This window comes from Carex rostrata, chromosome 21 (assembly GCF_964058835.1).
Source record: "Carex rostrata chromosome 21, lpCarRost1.2, whole genome shotgun sequence".
NCBI classification, from domain to species: Eukaryota; Viridiplantae; Streptophyta; class Magnoliopsida; order Poales; family Cyperaceae; genus Carex; species Carex rostrata.
Genome location: NC_135938.1, coordinates 5,022,733 through 5,034,061, shown reverse-complemented (window position 1 = coordinate 5,034,061; position 11,329 = coordinate 5,022,733). Strand labels below are relative to the sequence as shown.

The 11,329-nt window shown below is 36.9% G+C and overlaps 1 protein-coding gene across 3 annotated transcripts; it reads left to right on the top strand.

Annotated features, from left to right (window-relative positions):
* The first annotated feature begins 316 nt into the window (after positions 1-316).
* LOC144573024 (putative AMP deaminase) lies at positions 317-7,843 on the top strand. 3 transcript variants are annotated; one of them, XM_078322691.1, is made up of 19 exons: positions 317-771; positions 1,851-2,035; positions 2,300-2,486; positions 2,764-2,942; positions 3,045-3,224; positions 3,619-3,798; positions 3,876-3,943; positions 4,042-4,184; positions 4,296-4,357; positions 4,633-4,746; positions 4,840-4,980; positions 5,063-5,215; positions 5,806-5,859; positions 5,957-6,067; positions 6,450-6,623; positions 6,722-6,802; positions 6,912-7,010; positions 7,101-7,207; positions 7,455-7,843. In XM_078322691.1, the coding sequence occupies exons 1-18, from the start codon at positions 426-428 to the stop codon at positions 7,167-7,169; spliced, it is 2,526 nt and encodes an 841-aa protein (XP_078178817.1). In that variant the 5' UTR covers positions 317-425; the 3' UTR covers positions 7,170-7,207; positions 7,455-7,843. The 3 variants fall into 3 exon arrangements, with proteins under 3 accessions (XP_078178817.1, XP_078178818.1, XP_078178819.1); XM_078322692.1 differs by having other exon boundaries at positions 7,437-7,578; XM_078322693.1 differs by lacking the exons at positions 6,722-6,802; positions 6,912-7,010; positions 7,101-7,207; positions 7,455-7,843 and having other exon boundaries at positions 5,957-6,099; positions 6,359-6,473.
* The last annotated feature ends 3,486 nt before the right edge of the window (positions 7,844-11,329 follow it).

The window sequence follows — 11,329 nt, the reverse complement described above, 5'->3', positions numbered from 1 at the left end:
CTTGTGTTTTGGGCCGCCCGTGGGTCTGGCGGTTGGAATATTTAAAAAAAAAAAATTCAATGCAGGTTATTTTTAAAATTAAATTTTTTTTTTAAGAATATTAATAAAAATGACCGCGGATTGTGATTGTAATTGTCCTTGGAGATCGAATTTCTGAAAGGACCCCTACAATACGGATCACCGTTCCCAATAATTTACCTCGAGTCCTCCATAAAAGAAAAAAAAAAAAAAAAGGAAAACGCTTAAACGCAGAATCCCTCAAATATTCGCTCGCTATTGTTCCCGTCTCCCGCTATAAATACACCCCTTTCTCCACATCTTTGGCCTTTCAAGCCACACGGCCACACCCCTCCAGTCTCGTCCCCCCTCTCAAAATAAAAACAAATAAAATTACGAAACCAACAAACTGTACTCCTACTTATCCCATGGATTCATACTACGCTATTCACCTCGCCATGGCGGCGATGGTTGGAGCCTCCTTCGCCGCCGTATCCGCCTACTATATGCACCGCAAAACCCTAAACCAACTCCTCGAGTTCGCGCGCGAGCGCTCCTCCAATCACGTTCCGCCACGCCAGCGCCGTAAAAAGCAACAAGTCAAGCGAGCCGGGTCTATATCGCTTCCTGACATAGCTGCGGTTGCTGACGTGGACGGGGAGGAGGAGGAGGAAGAAGAGGAAGTGGCGTGGGGAAGGGGGCCCACGGGTCAGGTCCCCAATGGTGGTCTCGCGATCCCTCCTGGGCTGCCCCGGCTTCATGTTTCCCGGGAAGGTATTGATCACTGCCACTCTGGCTCGCCCCAGTTCTTTTCTGATTTCTTTCCTGAGTGAGAAATTTGTTTGTGTTTGGATAAATTGTAGAATGTCTAGTGGAGTACTGTATTGTTCTGACTAAGATAAGATTAGTGGATTTATCTTCATAGACTTTTTGTTCTTGCCGAGGTCTCCTTTATTACTGGTTAGTTATAAACACCGGTTTTTCCCCGTTCACAGAAATTATTAGAAGGGAATGCTGTTTCAAATTACAAAATTGCAAGCTCCTATTTCATTAATCGAGCCCTCTCAGAAAGGCACGATGCTCTTGTTTAACTGGAATGAATTTAGGGAAATGATTCATTTCTTTTTTTCATGCAAAATTGTGATGGAGATGGTAAACATAGTTTACATACTTGAGTAGATTTAAATGCCTCCACCTTTTGTGCTTCTGTCTTGCTTCAGCTTTAGAAATTTGTTTGAGAAATACATAAAATGCAAAAATACAATGAGGGATGTGGATGAAACCAGTTTCCATACATGCTTATAAAATATTTTGACATTTTGGTTTCATTTTCATATGCATCGAGAGGTTTCTTTAAAATTCAGTGACATAGACTGTTTTTGTAACATTGCTTTTCATGTTTTTCATGTCATGAAAGTGCATCTGGGTTGTCATTATCTTTCACATTGCATATAGAAAGTGATTTATATCATATCTAACTGCTTTATTTGTCATTTAAGTTATTTTTCTTTTTATTACTAATAAAAAAGTGGAGGCATGATGGAGTGGCTTTGGAATCCTCATGCTTAAATGACTTTTACAGGTATATACATTATGCTGGACTGGACTGGGTCCGATGCAGTTCATAGAAGAAAAAATATATTTTGGGAGTTCTGTTGTATTGAAATTTTTTGTTACTACCTTGCACATTCATTCTCTTCCTGCCATTGTCATTCAAAAATTCTTCACTTTTCTTTTATATCACATTGAAATTCTCAAGTCTACTTGTATTCCCAAACTGCAACCTACTTCAAATAAGTTCTCTTATCCTCATAATCTCAATCAGCTTTACAGTGTAATTAATAATATATCAGGTGCCAGGTCAGTCGTGCACTCGGGTTCAGCCAACAGGATGACACATTTAGTTAGACCAACCTCTCCCAAGTCTCCAGTTGCAAGTGCAAGTGCCTATGGCAGCCTAGAAGGATCAGATGAAGATGATGTCCTGCAGGATGATCCCAAGCTTGACCCTATCTATTTGCATTCCAATGGAAACATAGTAAGTCTGTCTGTTGTGGTTAAAGTGGAGCTGTCTAGTTGAGTTTTGGATAATTGCATAATATTGCTGACTACTACGCAAGTTTTCTGTATTTTAGGTTGTGAATTATCTTTTACTCATAGAAATATGTGAATTTCATTCTTGTCCAAAAAAATATATATATGAATTTACATTATTAATTTGCTACAATTTTTTCTTGTATTGATGAAATACCTATATAGTACATACAGTACCATAAGAAGGTTTTTGCTTGATGGTATGCAGGAAAATGGAGCCAAGATTGAGCTTCAGACTGAGAATGGAGAATCTAATGCGCTATCTACAGCAATGATCCGGTCGCACAGCGTTGCGGGCGATCTACATGGGGTCCAACCCGATCCAATAGCTGCTGACATTCTGAGAAAAGAACCTGAGCAGGAGTCTTTTACCACACTGGTTATATCTCCAATCGGTATGACCTCTCTTAGCATCCTCCGATCCACAGTGTACTTGGAATGCTTTCCAAGTAGTCAGAAAGTGGTCCCATATATTCTAATGCAATTAAGGATAAGAAAATCTCTTATACACAGAAAGCAAATGTATAGTTGTTGTCTTAGTGGGTCTGGAGTTTGGAGTAAGCACTAGTGAATACATGCAAATTTCAAATTTGACTTGGGTAAAGTGTGCTTTGATTTCAAGATTGCTGAATTACTTGAGTTGACTTTTGGTCTTATTAAATTCAATTACAGAGACACCAGCCATTGATGAAATTGATGTGTACAAGACCCTCCAAAGTTGTCTTGAGTTAAGAGACAGTTATGTTTTTAGAGAGAAAGTTGCACCATGGGAGAAGGAAGTCATTACTGACCCTAGCACACCAAAACCTAACCCTAATCCTTTCAGCTATACCCCTGAAGAGAAAACTGAGGTTAGTAGTTTAATAATGTTTAGATATGAAAAGAGAAGGTATTTAATGTACTTGGGTACTTGACTCATGTATATGTAATAACTTTTTTTTTTCCTAATGTAGCACTATTTTCAAATGGTGGATGGCGTTGTGCACGTGTACATGGATGAAGATTGCAAGGAGAGAATTTATCCTGTGGCTGATGCTACCACCTTTTTCACTGATTTACATTACATCCTTCGAGTAATTGCAGCAGGAAATATCAGGACTGTGTGTCACAACCGTTTGAATCTTCTAGAACATGTAATTTATAGTCATTTAGGGTTGGAAATGGGTGATTAGATTTTATGATATACATTTGGTTGAGACCCAACCTGGCATCTAGCTGGAGAAACAATAACTTGGATCTTACCTGTTAACTTGTTGGGTCAGTTTAAACTGGGTTGGATTGAACTAACTGGTCCATTTATGGAGTATACCTTGTGCCTTTTATGTTAACAACAATGCCAAGCTAAGTTCTAAAGGGGTTGGGTTATGATCTTCTCTACTGACCCAAATCTGATTTGATCCAAGCTGTGTCAAGTCTCGAGCAAACTATGGTCAACCTGGTGGACTGGCAGTCCAGATCAATCAGACAAAAATTAAAGCTGTCTCATTATTACTTGGTTCTTTACTTGTGGTTGTGATTTGTATGCAGAAATTTAAGTTTCATCTGATGCTTAATGCGGATAAGGAGTTCCTTGCCCAAAAAAGTGCACCACATCGTGATTTTTACAATGTCAGAAAGGTTGACACACACGTGCACCACTCGGCATGCATGAACCAAAAGCACCTGTTAAGATTTATCAAATCCAAACTTAGGAAAGAACCTGATGAGGTAGGATTTAGCTTATAATTAGGTTCTTTTATGTCAGTTTCAACTGAAAGTGTTGCTAAAAATGTGCATTATTTTAGGTTGTGATTTTTAGAGATGGGACCTATATGACCTTGAAGGAGGTCTTTGAGAGCTTGGACTTGACTGGGTGAGGATTGCAAATGTCAATTTTAATTGGATTGTTCGACAAAGTATATTTTAATGGTGATCACTTACTGTTTGCTTGTTTTTTTTTTTTCTTTTCAGATATGACCTGAATGTTGACTTGTTAGATGTCCATGCTGATAAGAGTACCTTTCACCGTTTTGACAAGTTCAACCTAAAATACAATCCTTGTGGTCAAAGTCGACTCAGAGAGATTTTCCTTAAACAGGACAATCTTATTCAAGGTACACTGCTCAGAAAATATTGTCTAGAGGAAAAATCTTTTTGTTTTAAGATTATTTTTTATGAGTGGGGAATTTAGTTGCTTAATTATGTTGCTATTTGACTCCATATAGGTCGTTTTCTTGCTGAATTGACAAAACAGGTTTTTTCAGATCTTTCTGGGAGCAAATATCAGGTAACACTTTTCTTTTTGGCTAATTGATAATAACCGCATTCTATATTACAGAAGAAAAGCACTTTGCGCTATGCCTTTGTGGATTATCATAAAGTGAAAAGTATTCAATCATTAAAACACTGGTAAATTAAGATAGTATATTGTGACACTAACTGAAATGCTTCTTCATATTCCATTCTTTGTAATAACTTTTCTGGTAGAACTCGCTATTGTGACTAATATTTCTCAATTTTTGTACCTTCTTTTCCTCTTTTTCTTTTTTCCTTGATTATTAGATGGCAGAATATAGAATATCTATATATGGAAGGAAGCAAAGTGAGTGGGATCAACTCGCAAGTTGGATAGTCAATTATGAACTTTACACTGAGAATGTTGTCTGGTTAATTCAGGTTCTGTCTCACTTCACCAAAACATGTTTACTCAGCAAATGCCATTAATGTAACTAAGCTTTATTTTATTTTTTTATTCAATTTGTGTGACAGCTTCCCAGGCTATATAATGTGTACAAAGAAATGGGTACCGTGACCTCATTTCAAAACCTGCTTGATAACATATTTCTCCCACTTTTTGAGGTCACAATCAATCCAGACTCACACCCCCAGCTGCATGTTTTCTTGAAACAGGTATTATTGTCTCCACTAGTATACTTATAAATATGTTACAACTTGTATGTAGTTAGCATGAGGAGTATATTTCTCTGTTCAGGTTGTGGGGTTGGATTTGGTTGATGATGAGAGCAAGCCAGAGAGGCGTCCAACAAAGCACATGCCTACACCGGCTCAATGGACTAACGTCTTTAATCCTGCATTCTCCTATTATGCTTACTACTGCTATGCTAATTTATATACCCTTAACAAGGTACTTCCTTTCTAAAGAAAATGAAAATTATGGAATTGATATTTGATCTGCTTCATTTTAAATGGAGAGTACTACATGCTAACATTTGTACCATTTAATATTAGGAGAATTCAGGTTTTGGTCACGAGCTTCCTCAAAACCACCAAGTTGGTCCCTAATTATCATTTGCATCAAATTTCTTCATTAACTTTCAAAAGAAGTTAAATTAGTCCTTAAGTAGAAAGATTAATTTGATTAATTTGAGAGAAGTTGAAGGATCAACATAAGTTGGAAGGACTGATTTGAAGCAACTCAAAGTTCAGGGACCAACTTAGTTATGCTGAAAAAGTGTAGGGATCAACTTAGTGCAAATGAAAGTTCAGAAACCAATTTGATTTTTTCTACAGAAGTTCAGGGACCAAAACCTAAATTTTTCCTTTAATATTTTGCTTGCACTATATAGACTCTACGGCTCTACTTCTGATTGTTGTGCTTCCTAATCCATATTGGCAAAGGGGGATGACAATTTTCTGGAGGAAATGTGTTGTTCTAATAGAATAATTTTTGAAGGAACATAGTCATAGGTATTTTTCTTTTAATAACAAGTGCAGCTTCGGGAGTCCAAGGGGATGACCACTATTAAATTCCGTCCACATGCTGGAGAGGTATTAATTAAATCTTTGAAATTTAGCTATTTTGTTATCTTCATTAATCATTGCTTTTTATGGGTGTATTTATTCCTTTTTGCCTGTTTATGTGTAGGCTGGAGATATTGACCACTTGGCTGCAACATTTCTTGTTGCTAACAATATTTCTCACGGAGTCAACCTAAGAAAGTCGCCTGTCCTTCAGTACTTGTACTATCTTGCGCAGGTAATCATTACTACCAGTACTGCCTTCCCCTTGTTAATTATACTTTACAATCTTCTTCTTCTTCAAAGCCTCTATTCCCAAACAAGTTGGGGTAGGCTAAAAATGAAACCCAATCAGAATCAACACAGGGACTTCCTAGAAGATCACCCATCCTAGGACTACACCTGCCCAATCGTGAGGGTTTCATTTTCATAAAGAGACTGTTTTTTGACCGCTGGCTCGTCAAGCCTATCACGAACCCTCCTCTTTTTTCCTAGCTTGGGACAGGCTGTAGAAACTACACAGGCGGAGTTTAATTATACTTCATAATCATTATCGGAAATTTGCTATGAACATGTATAATGCTTATTTAACTTAATTTTCAATCTCTTTATTGAATTAGATTGGACTAGCAATGTCTCCTTTAAGTAATAACTCGCTGTTTCTGGACTATCACCGTAACCCATTCCCAACTTTCTTCCTACGAGGCCTTAATGTGTCACTTTCCACTGATGATCCTTTGCAAATCCATCTCACCAAAGAGCCCCTTGTTGAAGAATACAGTATCGCTGCCTCTGTACTCTCTCTCTCTCTCTCTCTCTCTCTCAACACACACACACACACTGCTCAGTTCCTTTGAAGGTTTAATTAATTGTCTTTTTTGTTTTCATGCAGTTGTGGAAGCTCAGTTCCTGTGATTTATGTGAGATTGCTAGGAATTCAGTATATCAGTCAGGATTTTCACATGCCCTTAAGGTCAGGTTTCAAAAGATTTTACGAAATAGATGTTCTTTGTTTGGTGACTGTAATTCTTAAATATGCTCACTGATACATATTGTTTAATATTTTCTTTAAATTTTTTTAGTCGCACTGGATTGGTAGAAATTACTACTTGCGAGGTCCATTGGGCAATGATATTCATAAAACTAATGTCCCTCACATCAGAATAGAATTCAGACAGATGGTATGCAATACTGACTTTACATTTACTAAAGCCACTGGTTTGGTTACCTTTCTTAATTTTTGGTTGTGATTTCTGTTGTGAATGACACAGATTTGGAGAAATGAGATGCAGCTGGTTTATTTGGGCCATGCCAGGATACCTGACGAAGTGGACCCCTAAAATCAAGACTCTAATGTGCAAAGCTGTAACGTCTGCTGGTAAGTCAAATCTTTCTTGTTCTCATAATTTAAAATAAGGGTTGCTCAAGTTTTTGAGAAAATAGTTGTAATCTCTCAAGGGACTAATGCACTTGTATTCACACTGGAGTGGGTTTTATGTTCAGGGTTAAATAGTGAATAAAATTTTATTTGTTGGATAAAAAATCTGGTCTATGAATGACTTCAATTTTTTTGGTGTTTATTTCAGTTGCTGACTTATATTTCTCAGTCTGCCTGTTCTCTGCAGGGCCAGTCAAGACACCTTAGCTGCAGCCTGTTGGTAAAGAATTACACGACTTTGACATCTTTTCGGAAAATATGCATTTAAAAGGGGGACAGAAGAGAACTATTGATTGGAGCCCTGCTCTTGAAGCGAATTTTGACCATACTGATCTTGTGAGATGTATTGTGAATTAGTACTTAAAGAGGATAGATAGTTTTCCGTTTTCGCCTTATGCTTATGGTAAAACCAAAGTAATAAGAAGAAATAAAGTAGTAAAAGCAGGCTCGCAATTCGGTGTTTGGAGCTGTGTTGTAGTGGTAAAATAGGTTTTGTCCGCTCTCTGTGTAGGAACATTTTATTTTAAAAAGGCTTCTTTAGTTTTAATATATTTTAGATGTTTTATGTGGAATTAATGTGTTTTTTTTTTCTTTTCCGAAAGACATTTAGTTCATCATCAATTGCGATTTACGAATTGATTCCGCTGTGTACTGAATAGAAATCCTAACTTATCATTGAGTACATCAATGTACGTTTCTGTGAATTGCAGGTAGCATGCTCCAACGCCTGTTGTTATTGTAAATTACTGGTGGTAAAATCTGATCTCCACGGCCACTGGCAAGAATTCAAAAAAAAAAAAAAAAAAATCTGATCTCCACCTAAAGGGCGTGGGATTTGATTTGATTCAATTTTTTGAAGAGTCAGAAGTCAGAACTCACTTGAATCCTTGAACATGATTCTAAAATTTGATCGACTTTACTCGATCCATGACTCGACAATTTTGTAAAGTCAAACGGATTCGTTCCAACCCGAATATGATCCAGCCCCTCTGATGTCATTTTAAAAGTAACAATTCTCACTCAATTTGAAGAACTCGTCTAATTCGTCTCGACCCAAACCTTATTTAATCTAAATTAACAAAAAAAAAACTGATCCGAATCTGACCTAACTCGATCCGTCCGAAATACGAACATAATCCAAAACCAAATGACCCGAAATCAGACCTAATCTGACCCGAGCCAAAAAATCTTAGGTGTCCAACTAACTCGCCTCAACCCTTGTAATTTTTTTTTAGGAGCACCTAGCTATTCTCCCGTAACAATCTCCCATTTCATTTCTCAATCATTAACTATTTCAATAACTACTAACTACCTAGAGGGACCACTTACTATTTGAAGACCACATAATATTTAAAAGATTTTACAACTGGTGTGCGCAAGTATTCATCTATAATGCATAAAGTATTCATTTATAACACATCAAGTATTCGTACTTAATATATCAAGTATTAAAAAAAAATAACACGTTTTTAGAGGTGAGATTTTTTTTTAGTTCGTTTACTCTAATCAATATGTCTGACGATCGGTGAGGAATTTTGCAAATCTAAAATCACGAATATTTTTGACATAATTTTATCTTTAAAATGAGATCCATGATGATATACTTTCGAGTTGTCCGTTGTACAAGTATTAATCCTTATTGAGAAAGTATTCGTTCTCGTCGTGCAAGTGCAAATATAAAAACTGGACACATCACTCATCCATCTTTTACACGTTTTTAGAGGTGGTTTTTTTTCTCTGTTCAATCTAACCAATATTTATGATGATATGTGAGAAATTTTGCAAATTTAAAACCACGAACGTTTTCTACACAATTTTATCTTTTAAATGAGATCCATGATGACATACTTTCGAGTTGTCCGTTGCACAAGTATTCATCTCTTATCGAGAAAGTATTAATACTCGTCGTGCAAGTGCAAGTATAAAAACTGGACACATCACTCATCCATCTTTTACATGTTTTTAGAGGTGGGTTTTTTTTTCTCCGTTCAATCTAACCAATATTTCTGACAATCTGTGAAGAATTTTGCAAATCTAAAACCACAGACGTTTTCTACACAATTTTATCTTTCAAATGAGATCCATGATGACATACTTTCGAGTTGTCCGTTGCACAAATATTAATATCTTGTCACACAAGTATTCATTTATACACATTGAAGTATTAATATCTAAAACATCAATTATTCTTTCATATATCTCTATTTTTTTTCAAAATTTATTTTTATGTCATTTATTTAATACGCAGTGACCTAATTCACCATTAATAAATACTTGTTCTTTGCAAAACTCGCTACTCTATGAGTAAGGGGAACATAAACATGAAAGGGATTAATTGCATATACATATACAAAATTATTTTGATATGATCGACAGTGACGGATCTGACCCGGTAGAGACGTGCTTTAGTATTCATTCATACACATTGAAGTATTCATTCCTGGCAGAGGCGTGCTTGATTGGGATGGAGTGACGGATGATCTTCGGCAGAACGTTCACTGGAGCGGGAGCAGCAGGCATAGAGGAAAAAAAAAACGAGGCGAAAGTGTAAGAGGGAGAGAGCTTATTGTATTTACAATTTCAAGGTGGGAGAGGGAGGGGAACTTATCGATGGAAAAACGGAGGCGGAGGAGGAGGTAGGATGCGGAGGTGGGAGAGGGAGGTAGAGGTGGAGGTGAGGTGAGGTGTGGGAGGCGAAGGTGAGAGAGGGAGGTGGGAGGCGGAGGTGGGAGAGGGAGGTGGGAGAGGGAGGCGGAGGCGGATGTGGGAGAAGAAGATGGAGGTGAAAGAGAAAAATGGAGGTAGAAGAGAAAGAGAGAAAAATGAAAGAAATAAATGTTATTAGAAATAGTAGTTATAGTTATAGTTATAGTTATAGTTAAAATAGAAAGTTAGTTGGGGGATGAAATGGGGGATGGATAGATGGGGGAAATTATAATTATCCTTTTTTTTAGGGAAAACTCTTCTAAATTTTAAAAACTCACAAATGTATTCAAATTATTGTCTTTTCTATTACAACACATTTTAAATTTATAGTGGTTTTTATTTTACCCTTGAGAAATGTTGAGTCTTTTAATTGGTTGATTTGTGAGGACAAATGGTTAGACATATGCTTGTGTATGCGTAACAAGTAGAGAAATAAAATAATGACATCATACACTAGCAAGTTAGAAGATTGCATTTTTTCATAAATGAAAATAAAAAGTTTATAAATTTAAACTATAAGTTTAAATAGAAACTATAATGGGTAAGGCTAAGGTGTTATGGGCAGTGGCGAAGCTAGAAAATTTGCTAGGGGTAGGCAAGCATAACTATATAAATAGTTGCAAAAAAAAACATGAGACTATGACCAACAAATAACCTCAGACAAAAAAATCTACCCTTTTTCACCATAGCAAAATCTCAATACTGTTCATGTTCTCCAACCAAAAATGTAACCTACTAACTTCCAATTTTCACAAAAATCTACCACAAAATGAGATTAAGACCAAATACACAAATCAGATTTGAACATATTCATTTTTTTTCAATATCAAGTTATAAGCAACCTCACTGAATCATAATCATCAAAATTTAAGTCAATATCTCAGCCATTGACAGCCAATTTTCACAAAAATCTCACACGAAATGAGACTGTGACTAACAATATACAATTCAAATTGCTTTAGCAATTCAAAGAGTCTAGGCAGCAATACTAAATTTTAATAGAATCGAGCTATTGGAATACAAAGGAAGGGATTTACCGAAGAATAGTAGAGGCGGCTAGGGTTAGCTACTTAGAGGGCACAGGCGGCGCGGCGATCAGCAGTAATAGGCGACAGCGCGGCGCGACGATTCTTTTCTTCGCACAGGCTCAGGAGCAGGAGCAGGCGGAGGCAATGCTTTTCTTTGTGCGGCGATTTTTCTTTTCCTTTCTTTTCTTCTCTTCGCGCAGGCGTTGCTCTCAGTAGCGGAGGGTTGAAATTTTTTTTTTTTTTGGGCTCTGGGGGTTTGAGTTCTGAGCGGCAAATTTATAAAAAGGTCCGGTCCAATTGAATTTCTTTTTTTCAGGGGTAGGCAAGT

Bases quoted from the DNA above. Each gene is read 5' to 3' on its own strand.
- LOC144573024 (XM_078322691.1), top strand. From the start codon at position 426: ATGGATTCATACTACGCTATTCACCTCGCCATGGCGGCGATGGTTGGA. The intron at 772-1,850 runs GTATTGATCACT...ATAATATATCAG, and splicing joins GCTTCATGTTTCCCGGGAAG to GTGCCAGGTCAGTCGTGCAC. The intron at 4,358-4,632 runs GTAACACTTTTC...CTTGATTATTAG, and splicing joins TTTCTGGGAGCAAATATCAG to ATGGCAGAATATAGAATATC.